The sequence below is a fragment of the Hippichthys cyanospilos genome, chromosome 1 (genome assembly GCF_059441005.1).
Source record: "Hippichthys cyanospilos isolate Australia breed blue-spotted pipefish chromosome 1, RoL_Hcya_1.0, whole genome shotgun sequence".
NCBI lineage: Eukaryota > Metazoa > Chordata > Actinopteri > Syngnathiformes > Syngnathidae > Hippichthys > Hippichthys cyanospilos.
The window spans coordinates 15,180,169-15,200,461 of record NC_142369.1 but is presented as its reverse complement, the minus strand read 5'-3'; the positions used below and the strand labels follow the sequence as shown (position 1 = coordinate 15,200,461).

The 20,293-nt window shown below is 40.2% G+C and overlaps 2 protein-coding genes across 2 annotated transcripts; one reads left to right on the top strand and one right to left on the bottom strand.

Annotated features, from left to right (window-relative positions):
* Nucleotides 1–1,434: 1,434 nt before the first annotated feature.
* On the bottom strand, nt 1,435–7,048 carry ido1 (indoleamine 2,3-dioxygenase 1). Its single transcript, XM_088435166.1, has 10 exons — nt 6,902–7,048; nt 6,358–6,453; nt 6,161–6,280; nt 4,417–4,535; nt 4,286–4,300; nt 4,101–4,200; nt 3,626–3,743; nt 3,476–3,527; nt 2,472–2,620; nt 1,435–2,395 (listed from the first exon to the last, which is right to left on the bottom strand). The coding sequence occupies exons 1-10, from the start codon at nt 6,989–6,991 to the stop codon at nt 1,998–2,000; spliced, it is 1,257 nt and encodes a 418-aa protein (XP_088291292.1). The 5' UTR covers nt 6,992–7,048; the 3' UTR covers nt 1,435–1,997.
* A 3,266-nt stretch (nt 7,049–10,314) lies between these two features.
* On the top strand, nt 10,315–19,996 carry rhobtb2a (Rho related BTB domain containing 2a). Its single transcript, XM_088430745.1, has 10 exons — nt 10,315–10,587; nt 12,825–13,026; nt 13,142–13,245; nt 13,315–13,500; nt 14,045–14,985; nt 15,924–16,042; nt 16,427–16,577; nt 16,693–16,781; nt 16,895–17,000; nt 18,579–19,996. Exons 1-10 carry the CDS (start codon nt 10,526–10,528, stop codon nt 18,782–18,784), a joined length of 2,166 nt encoding a protein of 721 aa, XP_088286871.1. The 5' UTR covers nt 10,315–10,525; the 3' UTR covers nt 18,785–19,996.
* The last annotated feature ends 297 nt before the right edge of the window (nt 19,997–20,293 follow it).

Genomic DNA, 20,293 nt, shown 5'->3' with positions numbered 1-20,293 from the left:
ACTGTCAATTTTAATAAAGTGTTATTTAAAGTACAACCGAGACTGCATTAGAAGGTTTTACGATCTTGAAAGTTTCACTCCTGGAATAGAGTACGGTAGTTATAATTCTCAAAAGGGAAAATGAATTTTGTCTGATCAAAATATAGTCTTCCTCCAACCTTTTATACGAGCTTGTATAAAAGACACATTGGCCTTGAGAGAGTCATGTCACTTTGAATTTTCTGAAGGCTTTTCTGCAACTTTGTTGTATAAACATCATTCATTGCTACATCCAGTGCTGCCGACATTTACTGTGACTAATATTTTAGTGCTGTCCACAGGCATTTCTGAATATTTTTTCAATCAAATGTTTGCCAACAACTGCAATTGTGATTTTTTTTTAGAGTTGTCACAAACACTACATTCTCTCAGTCTCCTTTCCAAACAATGAAAATATATGTGGATATTTTTCTCCGATCTTTGTATAGTGTAATGTCATGGAGGACACGATATGTCCCCAGGTGGGTTGAATTGTCCTGTCTAATGGCCACAGCTCGCACGGGTGTCACTGTAATGAAACACGGCTGGAGAGGAGCCAGGAAAGGTGAAGATTACACAGCGTGAGCCAATGGTGGCACAATCCATGCATTCATGCCTTTTGGTTTTCCAAACTCTCAGTATCATTGTGAGGGCTGAGGGATGACAGGAGTGTTGAGGTAACCACCATGCTAAGTGACGCATCTGAGCCCCGTATTGTGCATTGTGCGTCAACGTGATGATCCCACCGCAAAGATGCACCGGTCAATGAAGAGGTAACAAAAGCTGATTGTTTCCTGAGATGGAAAGTTTCAAGGGTGTGAATATTTTAGTGTGAGATATTTTGGTGTCAGGATATCTGGTATCGCAACACGTCTATAAATAGCTATACAGGATGACCGTGAATGCGTTTCTGCTGTGTGATTAACATACAAACGAGCGTTCTGTTGTGGTATTTCCCAGCAGTGGAAACGGCCCTCTTTTCTGAATGAAGCCATCTACCGTCATTATAATAAAATAACAAGAACAAATCAGCTTCCTTTCACAAACCAAATTGTTCATTTTAGGTTTGTACAAAACTAAAAATTGTGTGAATACATGCAGGAATTGTTGTTTTTCTTTTTGTGCCTGGATTTTGGCTGGCGAGCAGTCCGGGGTGCGCCTCCTCTCCAGTCAGGAGAGCTTTGAAGGAATAATTTACTCATGTAGCATTTTAATCTGTAATAAATTCATATTTTGTCTGCATTTAATTGAATAACGTCATTATTTTTTGTGTACGGTTAATACTTTAAAAAAAAAAAGGTCACATGACCAAACCCAGAAAACAGGCAAAATGTGTTTTTAAAAGGTGTTGATTGTATGTGAAAAATAATACACGTAATCAAATGAAGCGAAAGAGAAAATTCCTACCAATGAAAATGGCCTGATAAGTATCCCTTTAATTTTACTCATGTTCCTAAAGAAAGAAAAGAGGTACAGAACATGGATGACTGGAGATCATGTATTTACATCCGCGGGCAAAATGTTCAGTTCCGCTCTTTTATCCCTGAGTTAAATAGCAATCTTTGGTCGTTCCGCTCTAAACTTTATTTGAACTAAATCTGTAAATAACTTTCCAAGAAGTTTTGGTTTCAGTAATTACCTATTTTGCAAGTGTTCTGTTATCCAGCTCCGCAGTTCTGGACAAGACAATGCATTTTTTGGATTACGGTTCAAATGAGGGGAGGAGTAAGTGGTTGAATTTAATAGAAAGTAACAGCAATGGTTTGAATTATGGTTTGGACTAAATAATGGGTATCACTCATGACTATGAATGTGGCTGAGGCTTGTTTACAGGCAAAACAAAACGTGAAGCCTGCCAAACGAAAGGGCCTCCTGCTATCGCGTTGCCAAAAGTCATCTTTTTAATGACATATAAAATCATGGGCTGAGTAATCACTTGTGATTTAGTGCTTGTTTTATGAGATGTAGCTGACAGCACATCAGCTGTTGTGCTCCGTCCCTTTGCTTGTTTCGGGCAGCAGGGTGTCTCTTGTTTGATTCCTCACAGTTTTCAAGAAGCTCATGATGCCGGTGCCGCCGGTGCCCCGTTCCTCCAGCGCAACGGGAGCTTTGCTGATCACCTCCTCTTCGCCGTCCCTGCTCCTGCCCCGTAGTCGACGGGCTTTAGCGGCGGGGATCGTGATGAAGCGAGTGACCACAGTGATATGATAGCTGCGAAAAGCCAAAAGTTTGCTGACGCATTCCTGAAAAGCCTCGGTGAGCTGCTCGTTGGCCTGCTGCTGCACAAACGTCCTCAGGGAGGCTTGCAACGAGATGTCCCGGATGAGTTGTTTGTGAGCAGGTAACATGTAGTTCCTCATGCATGCGAGAAAAGAACCTGCATGATCAAAGTGTTGATACATTAGAGGGCCTAAAATCAATCACGAAATGAACTGTACCCTTCCTTCCCTTACCACTTTTTGCCTCATGTTTAACTCCCAGAAGTTCATCGAAGCAGTGTAATATGCTGCTCTGCGCAGCGCTCCCTCCCGAATATTCCATTGGCTCTGTCTGGACACCTTCGTAAACCAGACCGTTTGGCATAGATGGGTTGTCTTTCCATCTATGGAATACCCCACACACAGTGAATTAAAAAAAGTAAAACACACCCATACCCAAACGCAAGGATTTTGTGATACAAGGAAACGAGGGCAAAAAATAAATGTGGTAGAGGGGGGTAGTAAAAAAAAAAATGAAGTTGCATCTGTGTGCCTCATGCAGTTCAGATGTTCAAGTATGCATTTCTTGTCATTTTTGTTGTCACATCATTACAGCACAAACCATGGACTGCATAGAGCTTTGACAGCATCAATGGGATCTTATTGTTCAAAGGAATTAGTCGGTAAAAGGTTATACATAAGTATATAAGTATATATATATATATATATATATATATATATATATATATATATATATATATATATATATATATATATATATATATATATATATATATATATATATATATATATATATATATATATATATATATAGTAAGAGGTAGGGTGTCAACTATATATGTACTTCGTATTTTGTTTTGATATATTCTGCTGCCAGGTTGGCATGGCTTTATAAATGATTTATAAATGAGAATCGATTCTTACCTCACCTGGATACAAAAAGTAAATAAATACATGGATAAGTTTCAATGTGATAGGTTAATTCTGTTATTATAGGATGTGGACACATATGCAACCACATAAATTCAATAATTTAATTTTAATTATTTTTTTATTTTAGAATGAAACTTTTTTTTTCACACCCGGGTACCAGAGGTGGCTCCGTAGGTTATTGTTGGAAAACGTTTTGAAACAATTTACAAATGTTTCTTAGTTTTTACCCCCAAAACATGGCATGTGAACAGGGGCTTTTAGTATGCACTACAATAGCAAATATGATGCAACAAACATTAAAGTACCCTGATAAGAAGATCCTCATGATGCCGTAGAAGACAGATGGATCCACGTGCACTATATGAGATAAAAACAATATACAGTAATAAAGTTGAAATGTTGGTTAAAGGGCTAAATTTTGTGTGTATGTGATGATTTTAACTTAAAGAAGCTACCGTGCATTAATCTGAGGCACTCAGCCATGCCGTCTATAGATTGACCGATGTCTTCTAAGGCCTTGGCCACAGCTTTACTATCACCACATCTGACAGCATTGATTGCTTTTGGAATGTTCTGAAACAATCACAATGCTTCATTAGAATCTTGTTGCCTTTCGTATTTAAAGTTAGACTTTTGCTACAACATATGGACTCAGGCATTGAAACATATACAATAGGATAAATACAGTCGTAATTTTCTGTCTGTCCGACCCATTTTGGTCAATTCTATGTTTCCAGCGTTGTGAGTGTACTTCACTGCCCTGACATTAAACATTTAGCATGATAAATTTTGAAAAGTTTTTCCAGAAAAGTGGAAGCTAATCCTTACTAAGGCCCCTTTTGTATTTTCCATAGATGAAATGTCCAAATCCTTTGGTCCATATGGTCTAACTTTCGTTTAAAACTGAAAAACCACTGACTACATCTTCACCCTCAGAGCAGGAATTGCCGCAAACTCCACCATTAGCGTGACAATGAAGAAGCCTCGCACACTTTCGCCACCAGGAATACCGACCAACAGCTCCAAGTTCCTACATGAAGGGAGGTCAAACTTTAATTCATCCAGAATTCTCTCGAATGCAATTGTAAATCGTGAGGATTTGAAAATATACTTACTCTATGTCTAAAGGCCTGTTATGGGGAAAGTAAAAATCAATAAATAAATAAAAAGGAATGAAGGAACATTGATACATGAGAGTTTTTAAAAGATGAAACAAACAACATGCTCAGAAGATATTTGGCTTCACCCCTCTGGATCCTTCTTCCGCCAGTTCGCCAGCACCGCATCAGCATGGGTGAAAATTGGAGGAAGTCCTAAGCGTTGGGACAGCTCCCAGTATGGAACAGCCAAAGTGCGCGGCAGCATCTTGGAGGGAGATTATGCACAGGGAATGTGTCAGCTTTCTTGTAGATGTACAGTAGTATATAAGCCTCTTTTACATTTTCAAATCAGCTGTAACAGTTCCAGCCATCCATTTATCAGCCCTGTTTTTTTTTTAATTTCACAGAATCCAGTGAAATGGGTTATTGACTGCTTTCACACAGTGACATGGCATCCCACTCTCAAATAATTCCAGATGACGTCAGTGCCGGTGTTTGTCTGGTGTGTATACAAGACAGCAATTACATTTCTACATTAACTTAGTCTCCAAATAATTGTGACACTGTCAATTTTACAGAATCGCAACACAGGTGGTAAAATGCTGGCTTTAACAGGCATGTTAAAAGCATTCATCAGAAATCTAGGAGGAAATCTTTCAAATAAATGCCAGTCTGCTCTGTCAGAATTCAATGCACAAGTAAAAACACCCTGTTTAATTACTACTGTGCGACCAAGTTTATCTTTTTGTTTTTCACCACTAATATAGTCCGTAATTGAAACAACTCATTTGACAACCTGCGATGTGAGGAGCAAAATCGAATCCCAGAAGCAAACAATGTGAAAGCAGGAAAATGGAAAATCTTTATAAACTCTGAAAAGTTTATTTTTTAGACCGACCCACTATTTGAGTCAAATCCACCCACCTTTCAGGTTGTTTTGCACAAAACAATCCTCCCAAATAGGTTGTTTTGTAGGCAGTGGGTTGTTTTGTGTTGAACAATACAATACAACAATACAACGCAAACAGTTGGATCAAATTGACCCAAATATTGTGTTGTTCCTTTTTTATGGGGGGGGGGGGGGGGGGGGGGGGGGGCAGAATAGAATTTTTTTTTTTTACCCAAAACTGTTTTTAAGATGTGCACAAAATCCAACATAACCACAGTGAGCATCAGAAACTAGACTCGGAAACTAGATTAAAACACAGAACCTTGTTGATCCTGAAACCAGACTCATAGAACTAGACTCAGAAACCTTGGGAAAGAAACTCAAAACAAAAACGTGGCAGTTTGAGAGGCTGACGTGACTTGGCGTTCTGGCAGCAGCTCAAGTTAAGACCATGCTCAAGCAAAACACAATCTTTGCATCTCAAGTGATTGTACCTGTACTGTTCCAAGTGATAGTCTTACTCTCTTACCAACTGAATTGTTTCCGACATCTAGGAAGAAAAACGACTAACATGCCTACCTAACAAGATAAATAATGATCAACCATCAAATGCATCGAACATGATGATTCATTGAAGGAAAGTGTATTATTATTTTGCATAGGTACAGATGAGTAAGGGACAACTGGCATAGTTTGCTTTCAAAAAGGTTTTGAGTTCTCAAACGAGGATTTATTTTTTGGGGGTGACCCAAAAATAGGCTACAAATGCCCATGTTCTACGACAAGGACAATTCAGCGCATAGGCAGAATATCAAATAAAATCCCAAATGGCTTTCCACATTCTCATTTTTTTGAAGTCTCATTGTTGAGTCTCATCCTGCTCTGGAATAAGATGCAAACTCTCAACGAATTAACAATGAATCTTTTCACACTGGTTCTCAAAGTGAGGTTCCCACACTCGCTAGGGTCTGTGAGCCAGAGACAGAGAGATGGAAAGATACCTTGACGGTGTTGCTCTCACCCTCCTGCCAAACATATCCCATGGTCATGACACCAAGGGCCAGGTGGGCTAGTCGGAGTTCCCTATGTCTCTGCAGAAACTGTGTGCTCAGTTGAGGCATCTGCACAGATACTACACTGAGACCCAACTCAAACAACCTGATAAACTGACGTAATCAACTCAATGGAGTGCACTCACCTTCTTAATTTTTGAGCGCAACTCATGTGCAAGAACAAGTTCCGGGACTCGCTGAGCAATGTCCATCCATGGCTGGTAGTAAGGTGGAAGTTCTTGCTTTGGAAACATGAATGCGGAAAAATGTACTTTGTCACAACGGGGTACAATAGTTAAGGGTCAGATGAGGAAAAAGTACAATCAGACATTCCCACCGGCTGACTTGAGATGCACTGTAGGAAAAGGTTCATACACAAGTCATTTTGTAAACACATGTTTGGAATAAAGTTCAACACAAAGCAAACAGCGGTGATGCCAGCGCTCGACTTGTCCCGGTCAATTTGTCTCAGTCAATAGCACTAGCTAGGAGTCCAGATTTCTAGCTGCTATGTGAGCAATTTTGAGTCTTATCTAGTATGAATTTTGCTTTAAATGTCTAGTTTCACTTGAAAATCATTTGATATCTTCCAGATACGCTTTGCTAACAATCAGCTATTTCTTTATGGCTACTTTCACACAATGCAGCGTAATAAATTGGGGAAAAAACACCACAGGCATTTAAACCTACCAGAGGCTCTGGTAAAATGAAGCCCAGTTCCTCAGAGACATGGTACGCATCCAGAGAGAAAGGAGCTGCGGGGTCTTTGCAAGCAGCCATTGACAAAATAAGACAGCAACAGTTTTGCGGAACTCTGAATGCCTCACAAGACCTCCGCCTCTGTGGACTCCAGCACAGAGTTCACAAAAGCGTCAAACCCCGATGTCAATAATTACACAACGGCAGAAGGAAAGGAGACCCTTACATTGCACAATGACACATAAAGCATGGAAAAGCAGAGTACATGCTTTATTTGGTGTATTTTTCAGGGGAGATTTCCGCAGGCATACGTGATGAGAGATAGACTGCAAGACCACGCCGCAATATTTATGCCAACTTGTACTGAATCATAGTGCTATTCTTACACTCATGGGGCCCAAGTCGATGTCATCTGCCATTTTTATGTTACATGTGATTTATTCACGCAAATACGGTGTGTCTTTATATAATTTGGCAATATACAAAATGTGGGGATCCCCATTTTATGATGTTCCATTCCTATGACAAAACTCATTTAGGCCTTAAAGGCAGAACACGGTACGTCAGTATTGTATTCCCCAACAAAGTGGCCTGCAGGTCGATTGCAAAAGGACTGTTCGATGCACTGTATATATGTCAATACATCATTACAGTATATAAGTGCAAACCAATCCACCACTGAGCAGTTGCATAGCATAGAATGGGTGGGCCAAAAGTATAAAACACAGTTTTCCATTTATTACTCTGCTTCATAGGTCAAAAAGACCTGTTGCGTGATTAACAATTAGTATGAGTATGACTAAATTGTGCTGAGTTTACGAATTGAAAACTTGCGTGTGCAAGGTATTTTGAATTCAACTCTCGTTTGCACGACTATGACCTCGCGAGGCGCGACTTCACATCTTTGCACGAATGTCTCCTTTAGATTTGTAGATTTGATCCTTTGTATTTGTTGATCTGGATATGCAAATTAAGATGACGTCACACAATTTACATGGCAAAGTAAGTCGATGTGTGGGTCATCCGCGTCACGCCCCTTTTGCTGACTATAAACTGGAATCGCTTAATAGTCTAATACACAGGTGTCAAATTCAAGGCCCGGGGGCCAAATCCGGCCCGCCACGTCATTTTATGTGGCCCACGAAAGCAAATCATGTAAGTTTCCATGACCCTTTAACTTTAGCTTGTCGTGTTTATTGAAAAATAAAGTTGAAATTTTTTGGTTTGTCCTGTTACAGTAATATAAACAATAAATGAACAAACTAGAATGCTTTACTTCTGATTGCAAAACAACTAAGCCATCAATTTGTTGTGTACAGTTATAATACTATGAGATTGTTTAAAATCGACTTGGTTTCCTCAACATATCGGCCCAATGAAGGAAGTTCTCGCTACAAAATGGCCCGCGACAAAAATGAGTTTGACACCCCTGGTCTAATTCTTTGCCACCCACCCCGTGGACATGACTGCTAATTGCAATGTACTCCCAAGATCATATACACTTACATGCAATTTAACCGGCATAATGGCTTATTGCAGTTTAGGGTTAAGAGCCTCGGTTTAATTTGTTTTATTACTTCACTTTTATTACTTTTACGTATATTAAATGCTGCTAAATATATAACACAACCTATTCCCATAATGCTATACTGTATGACCGTCAACAACTTGTGTCATTAATGAGAACAAATGCTACATTTGGAGCCTACAATTGAAACATACTTGCAAATATATTCGAACGTTTTCAAATGTCTTCTTGCATGTACATTTAAACAGGTGTGTCAGTCAGAAATGTTTAAACCAAATTGACACTTTTATGCTTCCATCCAGAACAACTCTTCTGAAAATGTAACTATGAACGTACTTGCAAATACAATAAAATATATTTAAATGTTTTCAAAAAAAAAAAAAAGTTTGAACGTACTGTTCGTAATCGCAAGTACAGGTATGTTCTAACAATATTTCCAGTCAAAAATGTTGACTCCACGTTGGCGGACCCACGCATCCGTAGTATCTTAAATAATGCTTCTTTGTTCCTTATTGGGATTGGATTCCTGTTAGGATCCTTCAAGACACGATAATTGTACTTTTTGGGTGATAACATACGTGCAGGCATGTTGAATACTTTACTTTGAATGGCAGTCTGCTTCCATGCAGTGAAAACAAACTCACGTTTTGATTTTTTTCTTTTCAATTAGTCTATTTCTTATTTGCTCATCTACTAATGTTTTGTGATCTACATTGACACTACGGACGCCTGCCCATCCTAAAAATCAAAGTATTTTTTTTTTCTCATTTAACTGCTTGTGGGTAGCGCAGGGGTTTTCAGATAACTAAAGTGTCAGCATCACCTGGTGGTGCAGAGTGAAAATTGCAGCAGTGTTTTTGAAATTGATTACCGCACACAAAAAAGTTACCTGTGAATAGAAGCTATCATTGTTCCGTGTTCATCCTAATGTCGTCTTTGTCTTAAACGGGCAGCACATACTCATACCGTAGCATTAAGCATCTTGATATCTTTTTGCAAGTACAAATCTAGCTACTTGCTATTTTACTTCGTTTATACAGAAGTACAGGACAGGTAATTACACTCATTCAATTTTTGGTCAAACTCGAATATTAGGATGCTAGTTTTTGTCACTCTTCCCTCTGTCTCTCTGGTTTGTGATTGAAATAGAAAACCCTAGAAGTAAACTTAGAAGTAGTACATTAGTATTGATTGGGAAAAAAAAAAAAAACTCATCATAAAGACGTTTATCTCTAGAAAAAAAAGACCTGCCAATCGGTTTCTATTTAAGCATAATATAAAAGCAGAAAAGAAAGTAGAAGCATGAATGACGTCAGCCTGCAGGCTGAAAGGATTCAGAAGTGATTTATACATTTATGACCTCTGTTTGGTTATTAACTGGGTGTACGTTCCCAAAACTGCAAACCAGTCACATTTGATGATGTTATTTTATCAGTTTATCTCCGTATTAGCTAGCATATCTGTCTCTTTTAAAGATGCCCAGGGATCTACTTTTTAGAAATAAAATTCCTGTCCCATTGTAAATGAACCATACGCGTGGAATACTTTTAGGCGTACTATATTAAAACTCGTTATGATGGTAGAGTGTGTGTTTTTTGTGGGGGTTTTTTTGTTGTTGTTTTTTTTTTGCTGGTAGACTTCGGCATTAAAAAGGTTTCGAAGCACTGCTCTCGTGTTTGTTGAATCAAGAGCATAATGTCACATTGAGCTGTATGGCATGTGATCTAAGCAACCGAGGATCCGTGGGACGAGATTGATGGCACTTAAAGTGGATCACTGTTGTAATGGACGGGTTTCGCTCCCTCTCCCTCCCTCCCTCCCTCCCTCTCTCCCTTTCTCCTGCCTATTATTAGCCACTGAGGCCGAGTGCGTGGAGGTGGATCCATCCACATGACCGTAACGGCTGCAGCTCTGTGCTGTACCGGCAGGCGTGATGCAATGAGCACGGCGTCCTCGCCGATCGGAGTTACTATAAAAGTATTGTAATTCGTGATCCACCCGAAGTAGACTGTTTTTGAAGCCTCCACCACTTCGCCCACGAAGATGAGGTTAAACAGGGGCTGCCGCCAGGTGCAAAGCCGCATCGGATGGAGTCGTGCTTTGTGTCTCGTCCCTCCACCAACCCCATGCGGCACTTCCTCTCGTTACGGTAAGCAAGGAGAAGAGAAGGAGGCGGGCTTGCGTGTGTTTATGTTTACCGCAGCGTTGTTTTTCTGATTTCCTCGCGGTGGTACCGGATAAACGCGGTCAAGAGTGAGTGACGGGCCGTTACGTAACGCCTAATGCAGCACAGATTCATGACGATCGAGAGAGCCTTTCGGTGCTTGCTTGGAGATGGCAATGTCTGAAGCTTGCACCGTACGTAATTTTTTTTCTTCCCACCGTGTTTCGCAATACAACCGAATTAACATTCGCTTCATAGGGCACATTATCAAAAAAAAAAAAAAAAACGTAGGCGGGATGTTTGTATTGAGTCACTGGCCCACGGGCACGTTTTCACTACAGGATATATTTTAGAATGGGATGACACCTTCTGTGAAGTCAGCGTTTGAATGAAGTCTTTCAAATGAATGACCTAAGAAGAATTGCTCTCTAGAGAAATGTGTCAACAGTGTAGAATACACATTTAAACCTCTAGCTGTGTTTTGAAGTTGTTGAAATGGAGGAACACTGTTAAGAACTGGTACAGTAGGCTAGAAGCAGACAAAAATAGCACCATTGACAATGACTTGCCTAAACCTCTTTCACTCCCTTTCTTTCATCAGAGCAAGAACTGTTTGTACTGTGCTTGCCTTCATGAATCACACTGACTTTCTATTGTAGCTTGGCCACAATCTCCATTACACAGTTCCAGGTTGTGTACAAAGATGAGCTTCTGATAGAAGCTGTGACACAAAGGCAGAGGCTACATTACCTTGGAAACCGCTCCCGACTTGACAGCCACCATTTTCCAGATGCCCAAATAATTAGTTTATGCGGTGTATTACCCTGGGCGGTACAGTGGATTAGCAGCTGGCGTATACACCTTACAAATATGAAGTCGAGGGTTCAAATTCGGTGGTCAGGCCTCCTTGTGTGGAGCTTGAATGTTTGGCTTCTTCCCGCATTCAAAAACTGACAGTGTAAATAAAAATGTAGACTGTTGTTTGTGGATGTTTGGCCTGAGATCGGCTGGCCTAAAGTAAGCTTTCTGCTCACTGTGACTCAAGTAAGGATAAGCAAAAAGAAAATGGATGGCAACAGCATATTGCCCATTTGATATTATTACAGTAATTTTTTATTTTTCTGAAATTCCCCAGAAAGCTGAAACAACCCCCTTTCAGTACATCCTTCCTGAGAGACAAGCTATATATGTCAGGAATGAGCTAAGTTTAGCCCAGATTGTTAGTGCAAATTAAAACATTTTCATGTGCATGTACACGTGTGCAATGGTGGCGACCATGACACAGGTTGAGACTTGAGTATGCCAGGCCGACACGCTCTTTAACAATACAAGAACTTCTCACCAACTAAAGCATGCTCGTGTCAGTGGCCTTCTTTATGGATGTTTTTCTTCTGCTTGTAACATTTGAGAAGGTGAGAGGTCTTGTGAGCATTTCCAAATCATATTTTGCACAAAACCTTAAGCTAGAAAGCAAAAAAAAAACAGGTTTTGCCATTGATTTTAATTTTAATGTGATCGGTTGAGTCTGATTCCGAACTCAACGACATTCCAATTAAGCATCAAGCTTTGCTTCTACGCTTTCATTTTTAGCTTGACAAGACAAGCGCCTCACCAATTTCAGATCTCGCTTCCTTAATCGATTGAAATTGATATTTTACTTACAGCGGTAAGCCACTTGTGCAACCACTGTAAAGGAGTTATTTCTGCTTTTTCAACACTTGGCTTGAGCTTTTAAATGATAGATCTTGATCTCATTTTTTTGTTACAATAGTGGACATTTCAGTAGGAGTGTCTACGTAGACTTTTTGTTACACTTTAGTGCACGCAACAATTTTTATTGCAGTTCTAGTTCTTGATCTCAATATATTGTGCAGGTGTACTTGATGCTATGACTGAGAATGAGTTGGTTTACTTTATAAAATCAGCTTGTGAATGAACATATTGTAGTTTGTGTGAGGTTTTTACAGTGTGGGTTTGTCACAGCTGCGTTTTAAAATGTAAAAGTGTGCACTCCTTTTTGTCTGCTTGTCCCTTTAAATACTTGTGACATCACATCAAGGACAGTGTACTTATGAATGGGAAGTCACAAGACCATTCACCGCTCACTCTGTGTGCAGCGTGCAGGAGGAGTCACATTGTCTACTATCCACATCGATCCACGTTCATTTGAAGGACTTGTCGTGCACTAATGCAACATTCTGCTTTCGTCTTTGTTCTGACAGCTCGCATTTGACAGATTCTGAAATGGACTATGAGAGGCCTAACGTTGAAACCATCAAGTGTGTGGTGGTCGGTGACAATGCCGTGGGAAAGACGCGCCTTATCTGTGCCAGGGCCTGCAATGCCACACTCACGCAGTACCAATTACTGGCTACACATGTGCCCACAGTCTGGGCTATCGACCAGTACAGAGTATGCCAGGAGGTGAGCACGCTAATCTATAGTGTCGTTTTGACTCTTTCAGTACACGCGACTTTGGTGGTTTCTCAATCTGGATTAGGAAATTCATCATTCACCGGCATCATTTATCTTTTCAAAGGTTTTGGAGCGCTCCAGGGATGTAGTGGATGATGTCAGTGTTTCCCTACGTCTCTGGGACACTTTTGGAGACCACCACAAGGACAGACGCTTTGCTTACGGCAGGTGAGGATAACGGGAATCTGTCCGTTAGCGATTTACTCAAGGTGCTCTAATGCATTTTCTTTCATTCAGGTCTGATGTGGTGGTACTGTGCTTCTCCATTGCCAACCCGAACTCTCTGTATCATGTGAAGACCATGTGGTACCCCGAGATTAAACACTTCTGCCCCCGTGCGCCCGTCATCCTTGTGGGCTGTCAGCTGGACCTACGCTACGCAGACCTGGAGGCAGTCAATCGGGCACGGAGGCCCTTGGCAAGGTACGACGCGTCTTTAGAACAACATTTTGAACTTGGGAGTAATGATTACATTGACTGATGGCTATTTAAAGATTAAAATGGCTGAGCAATTTTTCATGGCCAATCATGGGGATTAAAGCAATGAGATCACGGCATTACCCAAAAGCAATTAAAGAAATCACTTGGATTGCTCTGATGTCATCGCTATACTCTCCTTACCGCACCTAGCTGACATTATCTGTCTCTCTGGTATTTAGCCAACTCTATACACAACATTATTTAACTGTCAATAGAGTCATGTAGTATACATTTAATTTTAACAATTTTATTTGAAATTCATTTTGTCATTGGAGTGTGGGACCAGAGAAAAATGGCATCTTAGAGGGTACTCCACTCGCATTTGCTATTTAAAAAAAACAATTTCAAGCATTCTTTTCGCCAGTTTCTTTTTTTTTTTAGATGTGGTCGCAAGACAAATGTACTGCATGTTTTAGTACCATGCTTTTGGATTATCTACAATTTCACAGATGGGATGAAATATGTGATTAAGACTTTTCCTTTCCAGACCCATTAAATCTAATGAGATACTTCCCCCAGAGAGAGGCCGAGAAGTGGCCAAAGAGTTGGGGGTGCCATATTACGAAACCAGTGTCGTTGCTCAGTTTGGAGTCAAGGACGTCTTTGACAACGCTATCCGAGCTGCGCTTATCTCACGCCGCCACCTGCAGTTCTGGAAGTCTCATCTCCGAAACGTGCAGAGGCCGCTTCTCCAGGCGCCGTTCCTGCCGCCAAAACCCCCACCGCCTATAATCACTGTGCCGCCGCCCCCAACGACCACAGAAGAGCACCCGGTCGGTCTTCTGGAGGACCCACACTGCGCCGATGTCATCCTGGTGCTACAGGAGCGCCAAAAGATCTTTGCGCACAAGATATATTTATCGACATCCTCCTCAAAGTTCTACGACCTCTTTATCATGGAAACGCAAAGCGAGGAGACGGAACGTCCCTCTCGGGGTCCCCTCTCGGGCCGAGAGCTGCTGATGCGCGCCGCCAGCTTCGATGTGTGCGAAAGCAGTGACGAAGGAGACAGGGCCAACCTGAGAGCCTGCACCAGTGACGGAACCCTGAAAGACTCAGAGGGAGGCCGCCGGGGCCGAATGCTTTCCTCGTGGAGCCGAGCCTTCGTCAGCATCCGAGAGGAGCTGGTGGACGACCCCATAACGTACAGTCCCAGGCCCATGACCGTAGTGCATATGGACCAGTCCATGCAGCTGGGGCCCTTTCGAGCAGTGCTTCGCTACCTGTACACGGGCCAGCTGGACGAGAACGAGAAGGAGCTCATGCACATTGCGCACATCGCTGAGCTGCTGGAGGTCTTCGATCTGCGCATGATGGTGGCGAATATACTCAACAACGAAGCCTTCATGAACCAAGAAATCACCAAAGCCTTCCATGTACGCCGAACAAACCGAGTCAAAGAGTGCTTGGCTAAAGGAACCTTCTCTGGTAGATACAAACTTGTTCTATTATCTTGCCGAAGATGGGTAGCATAACACAACAAACACTTTTTTTTGTCCACCACGCTCATCATAGTCTCCAACCTTAAAGGGGAATTCAACTGTAGTCTTTATACCATTCTGCTTAATACTGCCTTTGTGGAATATGAATTAAACACAAAAACGTGTTTATCCATCTCAAGGAACAACCAAAAAAAAAAAAGTCATTTAAAAAAAGTCCCTCCATTAATAAATAATAGTTGAAGTTAGTTGTTCTACAACTAAAATTCCAGTCTCTTTCAAACTGTTTATTGATGAGGACAGTTCTTGGAGCATTCTCCCAGTGAAGCTTGAATGCACATGAGAACACATGACAAATGAAGAACGGTTAGGATGAAAGAAAGCGTTTGGAAGGTGTTACCTTGAGTGCATTTGTAATAAATTGGAATTATGATTGTCAATTCCAGCCCTCCGTGTTCCCCGACTACGGTCAAGGGATGGAAACGGGAAAGGATAACAGTACACTTACTGCATAAGGTTTAACAATGAAAGATTTAATTAATTATGTGTATTGTAGTAATCTTTGTCTCAAATATCTAAAGTATAAATATTTCTCACGTTTTAAAAATTCCGGTACCCACATACATGTGCATGACCATTCCTGGGGGGGAAATTCATGAGAAAACACTGTTAAATTTCCCACAATTTCACCAAGCCTCTGGTCCGAAGTTGAATTTAGTGGATATACACAAAGTCAGTAACATTGAATTTGGTATTTCCAAAGCTGGGTAAACAAACTGTAACAACTGAAACATATTTATTAGGTCGTGTAAAACAGTACAGTCGCATTATACTTTGGCAAGATAAAACAGGTGTGTTCTTGCTGGTGGCATGTGTTTCGTGACTTTGGTTAAAATAACAAATTGGTCCACTGTCTTTGTGGCGCAGATGTAGTTTTCAAGTTAGATGATGGAACCATCATGGCCCACAAGCCTCTGCTCATCTCAAGTTGTGACTGGATGGCGGCTATGTTTGGTGGACCTTTTGTGGAGAGTTGCACCAAAGAGGTAAAATGGAAGAAATCTGCTGTGAAATAAGCTCATACTGGTATGTTGTATATCCAAGAATGGCCTGCACTTCTTTATACAAATGAACATATTATTACTCCTATGCTCATAATTTTACTCATTAAATTCCATGATGTGAATGTAATCACTGCCGAATCGAGAGGGGCACACTACTGGAGCAAATTTGAACACTCCACTTAGATGTGTGGTCTGTGTACGAAGTGTAATTTAATTAGAGGCTTGCAAATGTGTCGTAATGGAATTACTCTGGCTTCTCTGGTTCCGTCTTCAGCTAGTGGAAAGGAAAGGAAAAATTTAAGAGTAGAAAGCTTAATATGTGCAGTTGAAAAAACAATGAAAGCGGCTTACTCATGGGTCTCCAAGGTGCTGTTCCCCAACACCACTCGCAGCTGTATGAGGGCTGTGCTGGAGTATCTTTACACGGGCCGCTTCTGTTCTCGCACCGACCTGGATGCAATGGAGCTTATTGTTCTTGCCAATCGTCTTTGCCTCCCCCACTTGGTTGCACTTACAGGTATTGCATTTACATACACAATGGAATTCTTTGGTACATTAGTTAATAATTAACATCTCAATTCACAGTGAGTGAGGTTGCTACCTTAAATGGCTGGATATAACATTTCTTGCAGAACTATACACAGTAACAGTGCTGACAGAGGCAGCAATGATGGGGGCTGACATTGATGGAGAGGTTTTGGTGTATCTGGACATGGCCCAGGTACTGCAATACTCCGGTCTTTATAAACCAATGCCACAAATGTCTTGTGGAAGTAGATATCGTTGTGTTGCCCAGCATACAGTGTCTAATTCATCTTTATATGTTCTACATAGTTCCACCGTGCCCAGCAGCTGACTGGCTGGTGCCTTCATCACATCTGCACCAACTACAACAGTGTTTGCCGCAAGTTCCCCAGAGACATGAAGGCCAAGTCTGCAGGTAACTGCAATCACATCAAACACCTTCTCGTTTTTTGTTTACACCTAGCTGGCAGATAGAAGATACTGTACACTAAATCCCCTTTTACATTGCTTTTAAAAACGATATCATAGCCCAAACATTTTCACACAGTTTTACATTTCTGTGGACTGAGATTGACATTCCATGTGTCCTGGGCTCATATACAGGTAACAACCAATCAAAGCTCAGCTTGCGAACGCCAAATGACCAAACCAGGAAAACAAGTGAGCCCTGATTGGTCGTTAGTTCTGGGCAACTGTGATGTCATTTTCAGTCCACGGTAAATGGGGAAAAAAAAGTTTTCAAATGTATTAATTCTACATGAAAAAAAAGAAGGTATTACATTACTTATACACAAAATATCTTTTTGCAGGTGAAATGACTAAATCCCTTTCATTTTAAAACATGTTATGCCATGATATTATGTCGCCAGAGGCTGAGCTGCACTGTATTTGTTGACAGCCTGGACATGTAGTTAAAGTGTGAGTCTGTTGCGCTTGTCAGTGAGGGAAGCCTAATAATCATCCCATTTCTGGTATGTTATATTTCATTACGGTCCCTACATTTAGTTTTTAGGCTAGTTTGGGAAAGTCATGCCAAAGTTGTTCGGGCCACATAAAATGTAGAGGACTGGACCTGGCTTACAAGGTCTTAAAATGGACACCCGTGCATTAAATTATGGTGAAATAATTTGCCTACTATTTTGACTGACGTTTACATGAAGTTTACATGTCTTGCAATTCTATGGAAGACATAATTATGGAACAGTCGACCCCTGAATACTTGCGGTTTGGAACACACAGTATTCATGATTGCAGATTCACAGAATTTTTTCATAAAAGTTGGATTTTTTTCTTGATAGTTCCTACTTTAACCTCTGTTTTCACTTAAATCAGAGATTGATTATCAGCGATTTTTTTAGAGGATTTTATGGGTTTGAAAAAAAAAAAATCCTGTGACTAGCGGGAATTTTACTGTCCTGTAGAAGTCGCATGAAAGAACTCTGACATTGCAAAAGACCCATGCTAGCACACTTTCCATTCCTATTTCAGTAATTGCTGACTTTAGATTTCAGTCAAATTGATTCTGCTATTGATTCTGGAAGGTACTTCTGACCCCATATGACTGAGGTATCTTAAGGACTAAGGTCAGACTGGTTGGCACCGTGCGTAACCCAATGCTTAAAAACAAAAAAAATTTGAGAAGGTTTTGTTCATATTAAAAGAGAGTTCATACCAACCCCTGAAGGCCAGCGTCAATATATATACTTCTTAATGGCCATTGATCATCTTGAATTAATTGATTTGTGACCAGCAATAATAATAATAATAATAGTAATAATAATAATTATTATTATTATTATTTTCTTCTTATATTTGCTATTAAAAATCTGCTTATAACAATATAATAATAATAATAATAATAATAATAATAATAATAATAATTTTATTATTATTATTATTATTATTATTATTATTATTATTATTATTATTATTATTGGTCTCCAGCGGATCGTAGGGAATGACTGATCATTACTTTTTTCCTTACCTAACGCAGACAACCAAGACTACTTTGAGAAGCATCGCTGGCCACCAGTGTGGTTCCTGAAAGAGGATGACCACTACCAAAGAGCTCGGAAGGAGCGGGACAAGGAGGACTACCTTTACCAGAGGCGCCAGTGTAAACGCAAGTGGCTTTTCTGGAACCTTCCTTCAACCCCGAACTCAAACTCTTCCTCTTCTGGTTCATCTGCTGTCATCTGAGCAAATGCAAGGCCTCACCCTCAGTGGAAGTACGTGAAGACGCACAGCTAATTATCTATTCTAGCCACACAGATTTTCTTCCTGTTGATTTGCAAATGTTCAAGTATTCAAGATCTGCTTTATTTGTCTTTTTGATTCATACTTTCAATGAAAATCTAGATCTGACGTGTCAAAAAAAATAACAAAAAAACATCTTGCAAATGACCCAGAGATGAAAAGAGATTATAAAGTACGGTATATGAGAACTTTTCCTCTTCATGATGACGATCTTCATCTAAGCTGAACTGATAACCAAGTGCTGCTTATGAGCTGCAACCAGCAAATCAACACAGAACCCGAATCTCAGAGATATAGCACTTTGCCCTTAAGTGTTTATACAATCTACCACACAATGAGTACAGTCTGTCATCAACAACAGGACCGTGGCTTGTTGACCATGCCAACTGGGATCATCTCGAAATGTGACACTATTGGCACGTGCGTTGCTTTTCTTGAATGTTTGTATTCACCTTGCAGAGCTAAAAGTGAGTCTGAAGACACTCAGTATTTATTATTGTGTCTCGATCTTGTCTGTGGCCTCAAAAGGGCTGTTGTTTACATGAATGCATTCATTGTCCTCAAACACACAAGGGACCCCCAATGATCTGTCTTTTCTTTTTTGCTACCAAATGCGGTGGGGGTAATAATCAATTATCTGATTTATTAAATGTTATTAACGGCCTAGTTTGCCCTTCCTGGACTCCTAATCACACACAAAAACGGGCTTTTGGAATATGACAAAACAGTAAATGGTGTCATGAAAAACTGCTGCTAGCTTGAAAGGAAATACTGTAATCTAGCGTGAAACAAACCAATTTATTAAAAAAACAAAACAACAAAAATATATCATTCATTTTTAGTAGTTTCTCACACCTTGCACTGCAGTGTATGTTTGAAATTGTCATGTATGTGATTGTAGTGTAGACTGCGGCGTTACATTGAGTTACAAGCAAATTGTCGGATGAACAAAGAAGGATTGTAAATTGTATATTGAATGTTAGATGAACCACGTTTATGTAATGTTTAGTGACCTTATATTATGCACTGCAGGCAGTGAGCAGGACAGCACACTATAATGGATTAATACGTTACAGAATATAGACTTGACTAATCGTTTATGTGCAGCTACTTACTGCTGTGGAAAAATGACCCAATGACTCATTTGCTGGCCTCCAGTTACATTACTATGATATATTGTAGTATAACTGCAAAGTAGAGTTCTTAAAATTAGACTTACAACATAGACACATTTCTATTAAGGTTATACAATGGAATTACATTTTGGTTTCCTTTTCGTTAGGAAATATTGTGAGTCCCAAGAGCCTAAAATGGGAAAGTCTGAGTCAAGCTAATGTCTAAATGCATTTTCTGTCTGTACCATAAGAACAGAATGCTACAATTGATGGATACGGTATTCTGTGGACATCATCAAAAAAAAAAAAAAAAAAAACTGAAAACAAAAAACCCAGA